At 35.5% G+C, this 21,381-nt stretch overlaps 1 protein-coding gene across 2 annotated transcripts in view; it reads right to left on the bottom strand.

Annotated features, from left to right (window-relative positions):
• Nucleotides 1-21,381, bottom strand: part of PRIM2 (DNA primase subunit 2) — a 307,686-nt gene that overhangs the window by 234,136 nt on the left and 52,169 nt on the right. For both annotated transcript variants that reach the window (XM_038554418.1, XM_038554419.1), the window contains exons 6-7: nucleotides 10,113-10,214; nucleotides 7,720-7,857 (exon numbers count right to left, since the gene is read on the bottom strand). In XM_038554418.1, coding sequence (XP_038410346.1) covers nucleotides 7,720-7,857; nucleotides 10,113-10,214 — 240 coding nt within the window. The remainder of the gene's footprint in view (nucleotides 1-7,719; nucleotides 7,858-10,112; nucleotides 10,215-21,381) is intronic.

The raw sequence follows: 21,381 nt of genomic DNA, 5'->3' as shown, positions 1-21,381 counted from the left end.
TTCCTCAGTTTTTAAAAATCTATATCCCCAGTAATATAACTCCTTATAAAGATACAGTTATCATCAAAAGATCTAAAATTACAATTAGAGGGATCCCTGGGTGGCGCAGCAGTTTGGCGCCTGCCTGTGGCGCAGGGCGCGATCCTGGAGACCCGGGACCGAATCCCATGTCGGGCTCCCGGTGCATGGAGCCTGCTTCTCCCTCTGCCTATGTCTCTGCCTCTCTCTCTCTCTCTCTGTGACTATCATAAATAAATAAAAATTTAAAAAATAAAATAAAATAAAATAAAATTACAATTAGAAAACCTGAAATCCAGTTATGGCTCCAGCAACTCCTAGGCAACATAACCCTGAACCAATTAGCCTCTTGGAGCTACATTTTCCTCATTATATAATGTAGACAAGTCCCTGTCCATCTCAGAGGTCTGTGGTGAAGTCCAATGAGGTAGCGAACAGTAAAGTATAACCAAGTAGAAACGAGTATTATCCATCAGCTCAAGAAAACTGCACTGGGCACTTGCTCTCTAGGCTAGATGCTATACTAAGTAACAAATTTTTAGTTAAAACAAGAATCCCTACTCTCAAAGAGGTTACATTTTAGTTGAGGAAAAACACATAATGAGAATGATTTCATCATAGTTTGGTGGTGCTATGGGAGTACAAAGAAGATATAGTTAGCACAATTTGGGGGCTTACAGGCAGCTTCCTAGGAGACTGGGGCCATGGCTAACTCTCAAAGGATCAGTAGGAGAGAAGAGTTCTTATCAAATAAGAAGGTAATGACCATTTACATGTCCTAGAGCATGTTCAAAAGCCAAACTAGTTACTGGATCATAAAACCCACATGATCACAAGTTAAGAACAAGTTTTCAAGTATCATCTCAGGTAAAACTCTTCTATCAACTTAGACTTCCCCCAGTGCCATTTATTTCATCCTTACTCCTAATTAAAATGCCTTTTTCTTCCCCACCTTTAAGTCCATTTTTCTCATCCTACTAGAATATTTCCACTAATAAGGCTGAAATTTTTCCATTACATACTTCAAGGTCAAGATCTTCTCCACTAGAAAAAAATTAAAATTAAAAAATATATATAAACTTTCCCCAATGAAAAGAATGGTAATAAAGAGACATGGCAATAGGTTTAGATTTCTCCTTTACCATAGCCCTAAGGGAAATTCCTTCCCTTCCTTCAGGCTCCCCTGCACAACTGTCAGGAGGGGTTCCCCAGTATATACTCCACCCACTCTCCTGCATAACAAAGCAAGCAAGCTCTCTGAACCACCTCTCAACCAGACACTGTCCTAACCCACCCTTGAGAAAGCCAAGCACTGCCTAAAACAAGTCATTGTTCCTCTTCTATATTCCAAAGACATGAGGCCTGAGACCTCTACAACCCACCAGCAATCACGACAAATTCATCAAAAGTAAGTCAGATTCCACTAACGTGGACATATTTTACAATTCCACTTCTAGGAATGTGTTTCCCAAAAATGTCGTAGAAAGTTCAGAGCAGCTGTACTAATAATAACCAGAAAAAGAAAACAAAACCTAAATGTCTATCAACCACGTAATGGATAAATAAATTGTCAATAATTCAATCAGAATTGAGATAAATCAAAATCATGTGTCACCTAACAGAATGTAATAAAAAACATGCCATCACTTTTATGATATTCCTGCTCAAGATGTATAATTTGAATCTTAATATGCAGAAACATCAAACAAAACCCAACAAAGAGATTCTACAAAATAACTAGCCTATTTTCTTCAAAAGTAATAAAGTCATGAAAGACTAACAGAAACTAAGAATCTGCTCCAGACTAAAGGAGACTATAAAGATATCACTAAGTAACACATGTGATAAGATTGGATCATTCTGAAATAAAGGACATGATTGAGACAACTAATGAAACTTGAATGGGGTCTGAGGATTAGCTGGCATTTGTGTATTGATGCTAACTTACTTATTTTCAAAGGTGAACTGTGGTTATGTAAGAGAACATCTTTGTTTATAGGAATTACAACCTAAAGTACTGAGGGTAATGAGACATCAGGTGGCTGTAGCAAAAGGCTACGTTTTTTATTTGCAACTTTTTTGTAAGTATGTTATTTCAAAATTGTAAAACATTAACATTTTTTATTTGCAACTTTTTTGTAAGTATGTTATTTCAAAATTGTAAAACATTAACATTACTTTGTTTTTGTTTTATTTTGTTTTAAGAAGCATGGCCCCCAATTCAGAACTTGAACTCACAACTCTTGAGATCAAGAACCTGAGCTGAGATCAAGAGTATGCCACCCAAGCACCCCTTTAAATTTAGTTACTTTGAAGAGAAGAATGAGCTGGAGGGAAATAAGAAAAAGGAATTCAAAATTCATATGCTGTATTTTTTACCAACAAGGTACAATAGCTTAAATGTAGTTTGCTGAAAAATAAGTATTACTAACTCAGGAACTTAAAGAGTTTGTCTTTAATCTCAGTATATTTAGAGCTTCTATGTTCTGCACAAAACAGTTTATAAAATTCGCCAAAAACTGCGCATCTTTCTCTGCACATTAGACTATTAGGAAGATAAACCAAATAGCAAATATCCATGTGCTCATTTTTATTAGCAAAAAATACTTTCTTTCAGAAGCACCCAAACAACCTCTCACATTTTTCAGCCACATTATTATACCACGTGCATAGATTAACAATTTCGAAAAGAGATGGAAACTACCAAAATCAGCACAGGGGTTGTACCAATATTCCAGATGCTTTCTGAAGTGTATCATGGTATTTTTGGTTGTTGTGGGAACTGGGAGGGCCACTACTGGTATTTAGTAAATGAGAGCTATGGATGCCCAATGTCCTGAAAAGTATGTAGCTGATTCACACAAGTGCTGTCCAAGATGTCAGCAGAGAAAATGGGTAAACAAAATCACTAATAATGGCCAACCAGTAGGCAAACACCAATGTCTGACACAGAGATTTACAGTGGTGAAAGACATTATCTTCATCTGTAAATAGATTATGCTCCAGAGTAAGTCACAGACAACTAAAGAAACTATTTAAAAACATTAACTTTACTGAAGATTTTTTTAAGTCGAAAACCCAGAATTAGGGAAGAAGGAAGAACATTAACAGTTAATAGACACCATTATACTAGGTGTTTTCATAAACTGCCTTATCAATAAAACCAGTTGATAATTTTAGTCTTCCAAAATATTGAAATAATTGAATTACACATGTTTAGGTAACCCCAGTCAGTAATAAGAATTATTTAAACCAGAAAATATTAAAATTTTTAGCTCAAAAGAAAAGATTGGCCTATGAATCTACTCTTCTCAGTGTGTGAGTATACACACCACATCTTTATCCACTCATCTATTGATGGACAATTCCATTATTTTACCTAATTATAAATAATGCTGCAATAAACACAGGAGTGCATATATCTTTTTGAATTACCATTTTCATATTCTTTGTGTAAATACTCAGTAGTGGAATTGCTGGGTCATATGGAAATTCTGTTTTTAATTTTTTGAGGAACCTCCATACTGTTTTCCACAGTGACTGCAGCATGCTGAATTCCCAACCAGCAGTGTGCGAGGGTTCCTTTTTCTCCACATCCTTGCCAACACTCCCTGGTCTTTTTGATGTTAGCCATTCTGGCAGGTATGAGGTGATACCTCATTGTGGTTTTGATTTGCATTTCCCTGATAATGAGAGATGTTGGGCATCTTTTCGTGTGTCTTACAGCCACCTGTATGTCTTCTTTGGAAAAATGTTTATTCAGATCCTTTGTCCATTTTTTATTTATTTTATTTATTTATTCATGAGAGACAGAGAGAGACTGAGAGAGAGAGAGAGAATGAGAGAGAGAGGCAGAGGGAGAAGCAGGCTCCATGCAGGGAGCCCGACGTGGGACTTGATCCCGGGTCTTCAGGATCACACCCTGGGCTGAAGGTGGCGCTAAACCGCTGAGCCACCTGGGCTGCCCCCTTTGTCCATTATTTTATCAGACTGATTTTTTTTTTTTTTTTTTTTTGGTGTTGAGTTCTACTAAGTTCTTAATTCTTAATACATTTAGACATTAACTCCTTATCAGATACATCATTTGCAAATATCTTTTATCATTCAGTAGGCTGTCTTAGTTTTGTTGACGTTTCCTTTGCCACGGAAAAGCTTTTTATTTTGGTGTAGTCCCAACAGGTTGATTTTGCTTTTGTTTCCCATGCCAAAGGAAAGATATCTAGCAAAGTGTTCCTACTGCTGATGTCCAAGAGACTATTAATGTCTATGTTTTCTTCCAGGATATTTATGGCTTCAGGTCTCACATTTAGGTCCTTAATCCATTTTGAGTTTACTTTTGTGTATGGTGTGAGAAAGTGGTCCAGTTTCATTCTTCTGCACGTAGCTGTCCAGTTTTCCCAAAACCATTTATTGAAGAAACCTTTTCCCACTGTATATTCTTACCTTGTCATAGATTAATTGATCACCAAAGTAGGAGTTTGATCACCGAAGTATGAGTTTATTTCTGAACTCTCTATTCTGTTCCATTGATCTGTGTTTCTATTTTTGTGCCAGAACCATTCTGATTACTTCAGCTTTATAATATATCTTAAAATCTGAGATTGTTTTGTTCTTTTTCAAGAGTGCTTTGGCTATTTGGGCTCTTCTGTGGTTCTATACAAATCTTAAGATTATTTGTTTCAGTTCTGTGAAAAACACTTGGTATTTTGATAGGGACTGCATTGTATCTGTAGATTGCTTTGGGCAGTATGGACGTTTTATTGGCTCTCCAACCCAATATTGGCTCTCCCAATAATATTGGCTCTCCCAACCCAAGAACATGGAGTATCTTTCCCTTTGTTAGTGTCATCTTCAATTTCTTTCATCAGTGTTTTATAGTTTGCAATACAGGTCTTTCACTTCCTTGGTTAAGTTTACTTCTAAGCATTGTATTCAATTTACATGTTCTTTTCAAGTACCTTTTTTTGGTACTTGATTCAGAACTTCAAGGTTATGTGATATGGCTCTTTTAAGCTATATTGATTACAGATAGAAGTATAGGCCAATCTTTCCTTTGGAGTTAAAAAGTATATTTTCTGGTATAATTTTTATTACTGCTGGAGTTACCGAATTATGTATAATTCAACTATATCAACAATTCAGGGCAATTATAAACAGAACTGTTTTCTTCATTTCTCTGCTACTTCATTATTAGTGTAGAGAAATGCAAGATTTCTGAATATTAATTGTGTAACCTGTGACTTTACTGAACTCATTTGTCAGTTCTAATAGTTTTTAGTGGAGTCTTTTGGATTTTCTATATATAGTATCATGTCATCTGTAAACAGTGAAAGTTTATCTTCTTCCTTACCGATCTGAATGCCTTTTAATTTTTTTTTTTCTTGTCTGACTGCTGTGTTAAGACTCAGTAATCCATTGGATAAAGACAAGAGAGTGGACATCCTTGACTCTTCCTTTTTATTTTTTTTAAAGATTTTGTTTATTCACAAGAGACAGAGACAGAGAGAGAGAGAAAGAGAGAGAGGCAAAGACACAGGCAGAGGGGGGAAGCAGGCTCCATGCAGGGAGCCCGATGTGGGACTCAATCCCAGGACTCCAGCATCATGCCCTGAGCCGAAGGCAGGCTCTAAACCGCTGAGCCACTCAGGAATCTCCAACTCCTTCTTGATCTTAGGGGAAAACCTCTCAGTTTTTCACCATGGAGTGTGATGTTAGCTTCGTGTTTTTCACATAGGCCTTTATTATGTTGAGGTAAGTTCCCCCTAAAACTATTTTGTTGAGTTTTTATCATGAATAGATGTTGCACTTTGTCAAGTGCTTTTTCTACATCTACTGAAATGATCATAAGGTGTTTACTCTCTTGTTGATGTGATTTATCACATCGATCAGTTTGTGAATATTGAACCACCCTTGAATGCCTGGTAGAAATCCTTCTTGATCATGGATTTTAATGGATTGTTGGATTCAGTTTACTAATATTTTGTTGAAGATTTCTGCATCTATGTTCATCAGATACTAGCCTATAGTTCTTTTTTGAGGTATATTTTGGTATCAGGGTAATGCTGACCTCATAAAATGAATCTTGAAGTTTTCCCTCACCTTCTAATTTTTGGAATAGTTTGAGAAGAACAAGTATTAACTCTTCTTTAAATATTTGGTAGTATTTGCCTGTGAAGCCATCTGCTCCTGGACTTTTGTTTGTTGGAAGTTTATTGATTACTATTCAATTTCTTTGCTAGTAATCAGTCTGCTCTAATTTTCTTTTTCTTCCTGATTCAGTTTTGGTGGGCTAAATATTTCTAAAAAATCATCTATTTCTTCTTGGCTGTCCAATTTGCTGGAATATAATTTTTCATAATATTCTTTTATAATCCTTTATATTTCTGTGGTGTAAGCTGTTATTTCTTCTCCTTCATTTCTGATTTTATAGGAGTCCTTTTTTTCATAAACTAAAGGATTATCAATTTTATTATCTTTTCAAAGAACCAACTCCTGGTTTCATTGATCTATTATACTTTTTCTTCAGTCTCTATGTCATTTATTTCTATTCTAATCTTTATTATTTCCTTTCTTCTACTGGCTTTGAGCTTTGCTTGTTCTTTTTCCAGCTCCTCTAGGTGTACGGTTAGGTTATTTGTGATCTTCCTTGCTTCTTAAGGAAGGCCTGTATTGCTATTATCCTCCCTCTTAGAACTGCTTTTGCTGCATCTCCAAAATTTTGGCATTGTATTTTCATTTGTTTCCATGTATCATTTGATTTTTTTCTTTGACTTCTTAACCAAGGCCCATTCATTATTTAGCAGCATGTTGTTTAACCTCTACGTATTTGTGCTCTTTCCGAAGTTTTCTTGTGACTGATTTCTAGTTTCATACTTTGTGGTTGCAAAAGAGCATGATAGGAATTCTTTTTGAATTTGCTGAAACTTGTTTTGTGACCTAAGGTGATCTTTCTAAAGAATGTCCCATGTGCACTTGAAAAGAATTTGTATTCTTCTCTTTGGGGATAGAATGTTTCTGAATGTTTCTGTTAGATCCATCTGGTTCACTGTATCGGTCAAAGCTACTGTTTCCTTACTGATTTTCTGTCTGGATGATCAGTTCATTAATGTTAAATGTGGGAGTTCAAACCTACCTAAAACATGTATTTTTAAGATATTATCACTGAAGTGTAACACTTCCAAAAAAACCACTGAAAAGCACTGATCATATTATTTATTCAAACAGCTACCACCACTTTCACTCAGCAGATTATTTATTGCAGCACTACTATATCACCATTTTTATTACTTAATATAAAGACTTTCTTCTACATCACCCTCTACAGATACAAAATACCAATTTAGACAGAAATCTAGGGGTCATACACATCATAGGCAAAAGCAATTGTGAAGGGCCTTATATAATATCATTTCCAAGGAAAAAGGCACAACCTTGAAGACATGACCCACAGAAGCATCTCACAAAATTAATCAGTTCACTATTAGTTTTACTATAAGAAAGAAAAATTAAAAAACTAACGATGGGCAGTAACAAATAAAAACTTAGTGGTTCTATAATTACCAGTACAACATCATAAGTATTCAATTATCACTATAAAAATTAACCTATTTCTTAAGAAGTGCAGGACAAAATTACCAAGAGTATATAATTGAAAATGTGAGTATGTGAAAATAAAGTTCAGAAATAAAGTGAAATACCTACTGCCAATGCCTTGGACAGTTTGGCTCTGAATTCATTCAGGACGATTGCCACAATGTCTCTAAGTGGTACATAAGCAAAGCCACCTTCCAAATAGACTTTCCTTCCTCGGAACAAATCCAGAGCATCAGCAAAAGGGATCTGAATTCACAGTGAAACAGGGAAAATAAGTCAGTACCTATCATGAAATTTTTCTAAATCTTATGTACTAAGTCTAAACAAAATTCTTCCTAGAGAACTTAATCTGTTCCAGCAGATCAAAAAAACAAAAACAAAACAGCTCATATTCCTTAAAACTGAATAATAAATATTGGGAAAATGCCAGTCTAAAAATGTGCTAATTTCAGAGTAGATGCTTTGAAAAATATAAGCCAAGTTCAAATGCATTATTTTTATTCTTTTTTTTATATATTTTTATTCTTAACTCATGAATTTACAAATTATAATCTTCGGGATTTTAAACTCTCAATTCAAGCCATCTAAGCATATTGCATTCCCCTCATATAACATATCCCACAATTTTATTCTGCACCAATTATGTGTATATAATATGTTCAGTGCTGAAAATTACTAGTAAAGTAATTCTAAACTTCTTCATCTGTTTCCATTCTTTCACTAGAAAAATACACTGGACAAGCTAATCTCAACACCAAGAAACAGGAAATAATAAATGTTCAGTTCCACTAATGAAGTACTTACCAGTAAATATCATTTGAAAAACATAATACTTCACTTGCATTTTTTAAAATCCTAAGAACTATTCTAAAATTTTAATGATATGAGAATATGGTATGAGTAAACTGAAAATCATCCTCACTCTCCATTATAGTTCTTTTTAAAACTGAAGTAAAAAAATTAGGTGAAAGAAATGATACCCAAACTGCCTAGTCACCCAAGGTTTAAAGAGGAGTTAAATCTACATGCCTAAGTAGCATATAGGTGGCACAGTTGATTAAGTATCCAGCTCTTGGCTTCAGCTCAGGTTGTGAGCTCATGGGTCATGGGATCAAGCCCTGAGTCAGGGTCTGCACTCAATGGAAAGTATGCTTAGACTCTCCCCCTCTGCCATCCCCCAACTCAGGCACTCTCTCTCTCCCTCAAATGAATAATAAACAGATCATTTTTTTTTTTAACAGATTTCTAGGACTACAACACAGTCCTAAAGAAGTTCATCACTTAGTTGAGAAAACAAGACAGACAAACATGGAAAGTCAAACAGCTCTACAGGGTGGTATGTGTATGACACAGCACCAAAGAACAGTCATACAGAACATATTAGAGGAGGAGGAGAGAGGTTTTATTTCAATGATCCAGGCAAGAGGTGGGGATAGTTTGGAAACATAAGTTCTTAGTTCAAACTCTGTGACTGACCAGACTTATGATTTCTATACATTTAGTGAATACTTCTAAATTTCAGGAGGGAAAGGGAGAGAGATGGAATAAATGGCCCTTAGGGGTTCTTAGCTCTGATATTCCATGATTCTAGCTTATTAAGGTGGCCACAGTGGACATAAAAATGCCCAAGCAGGAGCAAAAAATGGTGTAAAGGCAGAGTAATGGGAAATGTGTGGTGTAGGAAGAATAAATATTGATTCCCATATTCTAAGTTTGGGAAACTGACTGAATGATGGCCTAAATGGGAGAAATAGAGCAGCTTAGGAGCTAATTTGAAGCAGGAATTTAAACTACTGGCACTCACCAACAATAACCAGTACATCCTTTTCAAAGGAAATTGTGGGGTTACAGCTATCAAATTTTAAAATTAATTTCCGCTCTTCCCCTTCCCCTTCTGGAATTACTCAGTCCAAAAGCTTTCAGTTTGTTCAAGCAAATTAGCTATCTGTGCTGAGGAAAAGAGGGCAGGCAGCAGAGATGGCCGACTTCAAGATGCCAGCACCTGAGTAGGTCCAAGAAGGTCTTGCCAGAGGAAAGCAAAGAGGCAGACAGTGAAAGAGCGCAAATGGAGTAAGAAAGAGCCTAGGTGAGGAAGACAGTCTAAGCATGGCATCAGGGCTCAAGAGTGGTGAAAAAGGCTATCACACAGAGCAGTGATCCAGAATAAGGTGTTAAAGCCCAACGGGTGAAGAGAATATCCCTGCAGGGGCAGCTCAGCATGGTGTGGAAGCCTAAATATTGTGAGGAGAGTATTCCTTTAAGAAAATGGCCTGCTTTGGTGGGGTCAGAGTCCAAACAAGGTTAGAAGGGTATGTAGGCTATGTAGGACAGCCCAGCACAGGATGTTAGCACACACCCTCAGGGGGGTGAAGATGAATTCTACACAGCAAAGGGAGAAGCTGTAGTGGCCAGATGCCATATGACTGGGTTAAATACATATGCATATAAAGCTCAACATTATATTTAACAAAACCTAGGAAGTATTTTAAAAGTTTACATACCTTATAAACTGACTCCGAATCCAAATCCAACTTAGACCCACACAAACTGGGTGATGAAGCAAGAATCTCCTGTTCTCGGAGACTCTTCTCATCATCGCTTATCTGAAAGGAAATATATTTTATATTGTTTAAAAAATTAAAGTTCTATAAAACAAAGAAATTAAAAGTCTTCATTCAGTTCCAATAAAATACTTTCCTGTTCTAGTAAGGATTCTTCACTTTTATAAAAATGTTAAAATCCTGGTATCTCAAATCATTACTATAATTAAGAAAGCCAAAATATGAAAGAAAAGTTAATTTCAATAAACTTACAAATTTCTGCTCTGCCAATTTCTGAGAACATATACCAAAAGAACAATAACAACAACAACAACAAAACACACAAAAGGCATTGCAGTAGGAAAGAAATTATAATAAAAACTCAGGTTAATATAAACTAAAAAGGACCATAATCTAATTTATTAAAATACGTATTTGCAATTAAAAGTGGTTTAACTATTTCTAAATTTTCTAGCCATATAAAACAACTTCAAACTTAAAACATCAGCTTTTCTATAGGAATGCCTATAGATCTACTATCTCAGACCGATTACATCTTTAAAAATAAAAAGATTGATCTGACTAGAAAAAATTTCAAAATTCTACAGAGAAAAAGAAAAAAAATCTGTAAATGAAGATAAAGTATAAAATAAACACTGAGAATATATTTATATCATTTAATACCCAGGTTACTCTCAAAAAAAAAAAAACCCCAGGTAGTAGTAGGATGTACATACTAGTAATCTAAAAGCAAAACAATGGGGATCCCTGGGTGGCGCAGCGGTTTGGCGCCTGCCTTTGGCCCAGGGCGCGATCCTGGAGACCCAGGATTGAATCCCACGTCGGGCTCCCGGTGCATGGAGCCTGCACTCCCTCTGCCTGTGTCTTTGCCTCTCTCTCTCTCTGTGACTATCATAAATTTTAAAAAAATAAATAAATAAAAATAAAAATAAAATAAAAAAAATAAAAGCAAAACAATGGACAATAATCACATAAGTGACAAAAATAAAAATAAATTAAAAGTCTACTCTTTTCTAATTGTCAAGATAATCAACAGCCATTGTAGCTTTCCTGATCACTTTTATAGTATTCTACATTAGCTGGGATTGGCTAGGTTATGGTGCAATAACAAATTTTAAAACTTTTAGTGGCTTAACAAAAATAATGGTATTTTCTGCTTTTCTGCATGTCCACGTGGGCAGTGAAGCAGCAGCAGCAGGAAGGAGGAATGTTTCACCACCAGTGCTTCTCACCAAGCAACCAGATGGCTTAGGGAGGCTCCAATCTCCTACATGATAGAAGGAACATGAATGGCAAACTGGTTCTTCCTAAGAGTTACACAGGTCAATTCCACTCACATGTCATTGACAAAAGCATATCATATAAGCATGCTATTTTCAAAGGAGCCAAGAAGTAGAATTCTACTTTGCCAGAAAAAAGAGAACCCAAATTTACTTGTGAACAGTATCAATGATTACTGCAATCCATTCTCCTAGTCACCAATTTACAGTTAACTGAACTTCTGCTACAAAATACATTCACTCCTATCACAATTGAGACAATCTAAAAGTTCTATAAAGTAATGGGCATTAATCTCAAAGTTCAGCCAGCATCTGTGGATAATGCTTGATAGTCCCTATATTAGAAGACGATAAAGCTCTTGTTAAAGATAAAGTACCCTCTCCACTTACACACACACACCCACACACACACACACACCACATACACTCAATTAATAGTGTGATAACAGTGGCAGAATGACCATGGTAAACATTCCTATTTAGAAAAGGGCAGGTGGGGGCGCCTGGGTGGCTCAGTTGGTTACGAGTCTGCCTTCGCCTCAGATCATGATCCCAGGGTCCTGGGATTGAGTCCAGCATCTGGCTCGCTGCTCATTGGGGAGGCTACTTTTCCCTTTCCCAGACTCCCTCATTCCCTCTGCCCCTCCCCCAGCTCGTGCACATGCTCTCTCAAATAAACAGTCAGTCAATAAATAAATAAATAAATAAATAAATAAATAAATAAAAGCATCTTCTTTAAAGCACAGATTAATATATATAAACTCAAGTTCAAATGAAAGTGGAGTATCTAACAAGAGATCCCACTGCTCAAATGTCATCTGTGAAATCCCAAGCCCTGAACTTTTAAGGTGGTCTCCGAGTCAAATACCCCAGACACCTGGTAGAAGCAAACTCAAATCTTTTCTCTGAAGTAAAGCACATTCCAGTATACCTCAAAGGATTCCTACAAACTCATCCTCAAATACAATATCAAGCATACTGTATTTTATAATAAAGTCCACATTAAAATATCACTTCATGAGCAAAAACAAGAAAAAAAGACTGAAAGTGTACAGATAACAACTATGCTATTATCTGTATGTTAAAAGGCAAATGTGATGATAGTTGTATGAATGGGAAACTATAAAAAGTGACTTGTGAAAAAGAGAAACAGACAAGATGGGATCCCTGGGTGGCGCAGCGGTTTGGCGCCTGCCTTTGGCCCAGGGCGTGATCCTGGAGACCCAGGATCGAATCCCACGTCGGGCTCCCGGTGCATGGAGCCTGCTTCTCCCTCTGCCTGTGTCTCTGCCTCTCTCTCTTTCTCTCTCTGTGACTATCATTAAAAAAAAAAAAAAAAAAAAAGAGAGAGAAACAGACAAGAAACTCAAGAACAGAAATTTAAAAGTCAGTGGAATCATCAAAAAATGCCTTAAACAGGATGCCTTGGTGGCTCAGTGGTTAAGTGTCTGCCTTTGGCTCAGCGCGTGATCCTGGAGGATCACGTCCCACATAGGGTTCCCTGCATGGAGCCTGCTTCTCCCTCTGCCTCTCTCTCTCTCTCATGAATAAATAAAATCTTTTTTTAAAAAATGCCTTAAACAACGCCCTACTCTCTAGGACACTGAAGGACTTAGGCAGGTGTGAACCAGAAGTTTATCAGCCTTCATGTGAATCTGAAACCCAGTATCTAATTATCTAGTGGGCCAGGAATCTCGGGTTTTGGATTTAAATTAAAATTATCCTGAACTAAAAAAAAAAAAAAAGAAATTTATCCTGAACTAGCACTTCCTATAGGTCCATGAAAGAAACAAGTGAAAACCCTTTGGGAGAAAGAAATAATCCTCCTACATCTCAATATAGTCTTCCAAATAACTGCCCACACATCTCCAGCACACAAAATAACAAAACACACAGAAATGAGACTCCATAAATGAGAATCAGATAGATAAGACCATAAAACAGGTAAAGACTGAAAAATAAAATTGTCATTATTCACAGATTATATGATTAGTATTCTTAGAAACTCAGGAAATATGCACAAATAATTAGACCTACTGACCTAATTAAATAAGATTTCTGAATATAAGGTCAAATATAGAAAAACCATTTGTATTCCCATATGTCAGCAGCCAGGTTCAATAATGGATTTTTTTTAAGGCTCCCATCACAAGATTAAAACTATCAAATACTTGGGAATAAATCTAACAAAAGATGTGCAAGGCCTCCACAAAGAAACTATAAAACCTTCCTGAGGGAAACTGGAGAAAACTAAAATAACAGAGAGATATGCCACAAACACGTGCCAGATCAAATATTACAAATGTACCAATTCTTCTCAAATTGACGTATAGATTCAATACACTCTTAAACAAAATCAGAATAGCTTCTTCATCTGTGTGTGTGCATTTACAAGTTGATTTTAAATGTATATGTATATGCAAAGGATCAAAAATAATAGCCAAGACAAATGAAATAATTTTAGAGGAGCACCTGGGTGGCTCAGTCGGTTCAGTGTCCGACTCTTAAACTCAGCTCAGGCCTTGATCTTGGGGTCATGAGTTCAAGTCCCAAGTTGAGCTCCATACTGAGTGTGGAGCCTACTTAAAAAAATAATAATAAAAATTAGAAAAAACATAATCCAACAGAAAAATATGTAAAAAACATGAACAGGCATTTTACAAATGAGAAAATTTAAAGGCTGAATAAATATATGAACCTTAACCTCCTTAGTCATCAAGTAAGTACAACTTAAAACTATAGTGGAAAAACTCCACAATATAACACTACACAACAATCAGAATGATTAATCTATATACATTGGGGGACAAAAATGTTGGTGAAAGTGTGGAGGAACTGGAGCTCTTATATATTGTTGGTATAAATGGTCCACTTTTTCCACTTTCAGCACTTTCTTTTCTTTTTTTCTTTTCTTTCAGCACTTTCTTATAAAACTAAGGATATCTGCCCTATGACTCAAAAATCCCACTCCCAGGAATTTACCCAAGAAAAATAAAAATATATGACCACAAAAGGGACTTACTTGATCCCATTTATATAAAGTTCTAGAACAGGCAAAATTTAATGTGGTAGAAAAAGATTTGAATAGTGGCTGCCTTTTGGAGAACAGGAACAGGGATTTTCTGGAGCATGAGGAAACTCTCAGGGCTGATAGTAACATTCTGTACCTTGGTAAGTTTGAGCTGCACACGTTTATGCATTTGTCAGAACTCATGAATGGTACACTTAAAGAGTTGTGCATTTCATTGTATGTAAGCTTTACCTTAAATGAAGATAACTGTTAACCAATATTGAACTCTAGCTTTTTTTCTGTGCTGACAGTGCTCTTGCGAACATGGTGAATCCTCCTAAAACCCACTGGAACTTCTGCAAGAAGTATGGTAAGCACCAACCTCACAAAGTGACACAGTACAAGAAAGGCAGAGTCTCTTTATGCTCAGGGAAAGCAGCATCATGACAGGAAGCAAAGTGGCTAGGGTGGGCAGACTAAAAGCTGATTTTCCAGGAAAAGGCTAAAACTACAAAGATTGTGCTGAGGCTTGAATGTGTTGAGCCCAACTGCAGATCTACGAGAATGCTATAAGAGATGCAAGCGTTCTGAACTGGGAAGAGATAAGAAACAAAAGGGTAATTGATCCAGTTCTAAGCTTCATACTTTGTTGTATTATGAAGACAATAAAAGCTTGAGGTTATATTCAGACAAGCATTGAATTCTAGGTAAGGATATGCAGGCTGTAGTATCTATTTGGTGGGAACTATACTGATTTCCATAACTTACTTTGAAAGGACAGCTATAGGAATAGAAATAATAATACAAATATGGTAAACTGTAAGTTGTAGAATCTATGTACTGAGTACATACAGATATTCACTGTAAGATTCTTTCAACTTTTCTGTATGCTTGAAACTTTTCCATTATAACTGGAGGCAAAATGACACAATGAAGATACTATTATACACTCATTCGAACTAAAATTTAGTTGAGACAATACAGATGAGAGTATAGAGCAATGGGACTCTCATAACCTACTGACAGGAGTACAAATTTGTATGAACATTTTAGAAAATCTGGCATTATCTCATAAGTTGAAAGTAAACATATCCCATGACCTGGCAATATTTCTCCTTAAGTATATATACTAGAGCAGAGATAAGAAAACTTGTTCTAGGGTCACCTGGGTAGCTCAGGGGTTGAGCCTTTGGCCCAGGGCATGATCCTGGAGTCCCTGGATCGAGTTCCACATCTGGCTCCCTGCATGGAGCCTACTTCTCCCTCTGCCTGTGTCTCTTACCTTGTGTGTCTCTCATGAATAAATAAATAAAATTTTAAAAAATAAAATAAAGATTCTTCTTAAAAAAAAAAAAAAGAAAACTTGTCCTAGAAAAGGCCCAACAGTTAAAATTTTAGACTTTGCAAGCCACAAGGTCTCTTTCACAAGTATATATTTTGTTGTTATGTCAAGAAAATAGCCATATGTAAATAAATGGATATGGCTATATTAATACAATATATTTATAGACTCTGAAGCTTACATTTCTCATAATAATTTTCCTTTGATAACACATGTTATTCTTTTAATTTTTTTCAACTACTTAAAAATGTAAAAATCAATCTTCACTCACAAGTTATGCAAAAATAGATAGCAAAGAGAATTTAGCAGAAGGGCCATATTTTGCTAAGCCCTACCTACCCTAGAGCAACAGATTATATTTACCTAGAACGTTTGTTAAAATACAAACTGCTACTCTCCATTCCTAGAGGTTGATTCATAATCTCTGGAACAGGTCCCAAAAACATACATCCCTAACAAGTTCCCAAGTGATGGGAATGTTCCAGTTATCAGACCACTGTCCTAAAGAAGCATAAATACAAAGAAATATGAATAAGTACTATTCATAAAATCAAAAAGCAACGTTATTCACAACAGCCAAAACTAAAAACCCAAAAATGCATCAAAAGCAGAATAAATGTAGCATATCCATAGTATAGACTATGGCATAGCAACAAAAATAAACTTCACCTGATAGGCATATCTTAAAAACATATTAGCACAATAATCCAGCTATAAAATAAAACATCTCATTGTTCCACTTAGATAAAGTTTTGTGTTAATAAGGAAATTTATACTGTTTAGGAATGAATATTAAGGTGGTCAACTCAAAGGAAAAAGATAAGGAAGCGATTACCACAAAGTCAGACAGATTCCAGTGGTTTCCTCTGAGGGAGAGAGGAGACAACTGGTTGAGAAAGAGCATAAGAAGTGTGAAGAGTACTAATAATGCTTTATTACTGGATAACAGACTTAATAATAACCCATTAAACTGTATGTTTTTGTTTGATATATTTTTCTAGATATGTGTTATACTTCTTACTTTTTAAAACATTTTAAAAGTAAAAAAAGAACTGTTATAATAAAATACAATTCAATCAGTAAAATTATTAAAATTATGAATATTTATGATTACTCTGATAGAAAGATATCCATGAAATTCTGTTAAGGTAAAAATAAAGTAATACAATTAGATGAGAGCAAATTAAAACAAATCTTTAAGAGATTCCATGTCTGGGTTTGTGTATACGTTTGTATGTGGGGGGAAGTTTAGATCAAGTAAAATTGTGTAACTCTGGATAAAGGGATTACAGATCATTTTTATTTTCTTCCTATTATTAAATTTATTCCTTACATATCTCATGAGTGTTATTAGAATGGAGTTTTTTATTTCAATTTCTAATTGTTCAATGCTTTCTTGCACATCCTTTTTACTTTGTTCTTTTACTTCAAAATTAAAGAAACCACTGGCTAGATTAAGTATAAAAGTGATGCTACAGAATCACCACTTTTGGCATGCCAAATGATTTCTATATTTACCCAAATCTGTTGAATCTAAGATTAATGCTGCTTAACTACTAATATTAGTTAAGCTTCTCTTTTTCTTTATTTCCCTGAAAGGTAAAAGTCCAGCATATTTTGAAAACTTCCTTTAAAGGAAATCTTATCGAGAAGGATATTATGTTGCAGAAATTAGAAAAAAAAAAAAACACTCTGTTGAAGTGAGGCTAGGCCCAAAGGATACCCATCCAACCCATCATCACTCCATCCCCCACTACTGTTGCCCATTTCTAAAGGGCACAGGCAGAAAAAGCCTAAAAAATAGTTAAGGATATGCACAAATCATACTATGAAAAGAATGATGGCACTACTACTGACATAGAATCACTGGCTGGTGGACAACTATCTCACCACTGTGTAATGGCTTAAAATGTCTGCTCACCAGCTGTTATATGAAAGTCAAAATACAGCAAAGAGATGGGCAGTCTAGGTGTGTGCAGCAGTAAACTATTAAAAAGCCAATGGGGTTGAGACCCATGCATACAATCTAGTAGTTACACTAGTTTATACTATCTCATGTAATCACACCAACAACCCTACAAGGTAAATATTATAATTTTAATTTTACAGCTAATTAATAGAAATAGAAATGAAATTGGATTTCCAACTAAGATTGAGTTCACAAGGCCATAGTCTCCAAATAAACAAAGTAATACTCTAGAAGAGAGTTGTACATGTAACATCAAGAGAGAGTCAACAATTAAAATTTTCAACGCAATTGTTTTTTGGTAATGAACAGGATAAAAATACAGAAACTAAAAATGTAATATAACTAGATGTCACAGTAAATTTTATAAGTAAAAAATTTAAAGAACATCATTGCACAAATTAAACAGCACAAATCGACACTCATTCTACAGTGCTGTAAGTTTAGCAATAGTAAATATTTTCCTAACATCAGATTATTCTGCTTCAGCATTTGTTTTGTTCATATATATCTCTGCCTATTTAATTGACTATCTACCTTATCCTTTGCACTCCATAAGGGAAATGCTTTTAAACTTAAATGCACAACCAGATAGATACACACTGTAGAGCAAAGGTAGCTACATTTTAGACCAGTTTTAGAGTCAAACTGTAATTCTCACACAGCAACTAATAAAGTAAGAAACTAATCAAGAAGATATGGATGAAAGGAGAAGAAATATTAACATCCTCATTGAAGTTTTTATTATTTTTAAGTGAATTTCCAATTGGAAATAGAAAAAGTTAATACAAAAATGTATTTTGAATTTGCCTAATGAATACTTATTTGATTTTTTTTTTTTTTTTTTTATGATAGTCACAGAGAGAGAGAGAGAGAGAATGGCAGAGACACAGGCAGAGGGAGAAGCAGGCTCCATGCACCGGGAGCCCGACGTGGAATTCGATCCCGGGTCTCCAGGATCGCACCCTGGGCCAAAGGCAGGCGCTAAACCGCTGCGCCACTCAGGGGTCCCACTTATTTGAATTTAAATAAAATTCTAACATACATGCCTGTTCTCCCCACCACTAAGATAATCACAACTGAATGCATACACTGTTTTTTACCCAAATAGTTTTGACTGAATTGCCTGACAAAACTGAAGTTCAGGTATGCTACTCCACCATGGCCCTTTGATAATCACTAATTATAGCAACAAATACTCCAAATACTCTTTGGGGTTCGAACTAAACAAATCTCACAGCAATATATAATGCTAATACTTCTCCAGAGTAATATAGTATCTCCTCTTTCCCTATACTCAGCTCAAATATTTGTATTAACAATACCAAAGGTGTTTAGAAGCAATTAACTACTTACCTAGTAAATATCAGGGAAGCAGTGGAAGCACACCTTAATGGTCATACAATGTAATAAGTTATAACTTTACTTATTCAAATAGTCTTTCACCTTAGAATTAAGACTAAATTTTTTTTATTCAAAAATTTCTAAATACTATAGAGTATTAAAGAACCTAATAAAGAGGCACCTGGCTGGCTCAGTCGGTAGAGTATGCTACTCTTGATCTCAGGTTCATGAGTTCAAGTCCCACACTGGGTGTAGAGCTTACTTTAAAAAAATAATAATGTAATTAGATTTTCTTTCATCGAAATGCACCCTCCCAGGGGTGTCTGGGTGGCACGGTCAGTTAAGCATCTGACTCTTGGTTTCAGCTCAGGTCATGATCTCAGGGTGGTGAGCCTGAGCCCTACCTTGGGCCCCGCACTCAGTGCAGAATCCGCTCAAGATTCTTTTCCCTCCCCTTTTGCTCCTCCCTCTGCTATGCTCACACAAGCTCACTCTCTCTCTAAAATAAATAAAATCTTCAAAAAACTTTTTCTAATTAAAAAAAAAGAAAGAAATGTACCCTCCCAAAAAATAGAGAAAAAAAAATGCCTACTCTTGCTTAGATTAGAAATAATGAATAAAATTCTAAGGAATTCAATGTATTTCTAAATCACTCACCCTAAATAACCAGGTGCATTCCAAATGACAAGGCACTCTATCTAAAATTCATGTCAGAGCTCGTCTTATAGCCTTTCAGTAAATAGTTTTTCCTTTGTGAATTAAAAAGTTCATCCATTTGTCACACACATTCTAAATCTTCATTTATCAATTTAGTTATAACCAAAATTTAAATGGCCAAAGTAAGAAAACTCACCAAAAAATACAGGATGACTTTACAAAACTTAATTAATATAAACTGCTACTGACTTGATTATTTTAAATACCTTAAATACCCTTGGGTATTCTCTTCTGTTTTCTGTATAAAAACTACTGGGAAAATATGAGCACATTTCATTTCCTCCAACTCCCTTAATGAAGTTACCTACTGCATGCCTAGAAAATACCCACCCTCTAAAAGAGCAAGACAAGATTAAATGGCTTCTTGCTTCTACTAATGTAAGAGAGTAAAAACAGATATAGTGAAACAATTATAAAAGCAGAGTAAGACAGTGGAAAATATATAGTCTTTAAGGCAAAAGCCTGAGTTCAAATCTGAGGTTAATTAACCTCTTCACACCTCAGTTTCTTAACCAGTAAAATTTAAAAAATAATACCATTTCACATAGCTTTTAAATAAAATAAAATATGAAAGGTGCCTAGCATAGGGATAGCAAATAGCATGCCCTTAATACATGGTAAATATTTATTATTACTATCACTAATGTTTACAGATTACATTTAATTAGTTTCTGTTTTCCAGGCACAAATTGAAATGCTTCCTGCAACTAAACTGGTTTCTATAAACTTGTCATTTTATTAAACAAACATTGGACTGGTCTTTAGGGGGTATTCAAAATAACTAATAAAGATCACTGCAACATCTTACAATCAAGGCGTATCATGTTTCACAAAATAAACATCTTCCTGAAAAAAGGTATATAAACGAACTCTTCTAAATGGAATCACATTTCCTGAGTAACTTACATTACTATTCCAGAGATGCTCAACCTTCACTCTGATTAATTTTCAATTAGCAAAGACCCTGAACATTGGAGCTTTGAAGTTCTTCTCTTTCCACCACTACTCACAATTCCCCACAGCTCAATCCCTATTATCCATACCCACCCACCAAAGAGTCAGTACCCCCATGCTTCAAATGGCATGTGGTATAATGGTATAAATCTTTTTGTCAAGCAAAAATTACTGGGCTTTAACAGTTTGTATAAAGCTTTATTTCTTTATTTTATAACTATACTGTTATAATTATAGTATTTTACATGCTGCCTTACTAACAGAATTAAGGATTTGGGGAGTGTATCTTTTTCATTTTTTTTTTAAGATTTTATTTATTTATTTGCCAGAGAGACAAAGAGCACAAGTAGGCAGAGTGGCAGGCAGAGGGAAAGCGAGAAGCAGGCGCCCTGCTGAGCAGAGAGCCCAATACAGGGCTCCATCCCAGGAGCCAGGGATCATGACCTAAGCCAAAGGCAGACTCTTAACCAACTGAGCCACCCAGGTGCCCCTCTTTTTCTTTTTGATATTCTCCATTAAACCGGAAACTGGAAGAGCAGTTTCACTCTGCCAGCACTCCTAAGAGAAGATTAAAACAGCACTCTGGTGAGGCAAAC

This window comes from Canis lupus, chromosome 12, assembly GCF_011100685.1.
Source record: "Canis lupus familiaris isolate Mischka breed German Shepherd chromosome 12, alternate assembly UU_Cfam_GSD_1.0, whole genome shotgun sequence".
Lineage (NCBI taxonomy): Eukaryota > Metazoa > Chordata > Mammalia > Carnivora > Canidae > Canis > Canis lupus.
The sequence above is the reverse complement of the archived record's forward strand: the minus strand, read 5'-3'. Positions and strand labels throughout refer to the sequence as shown.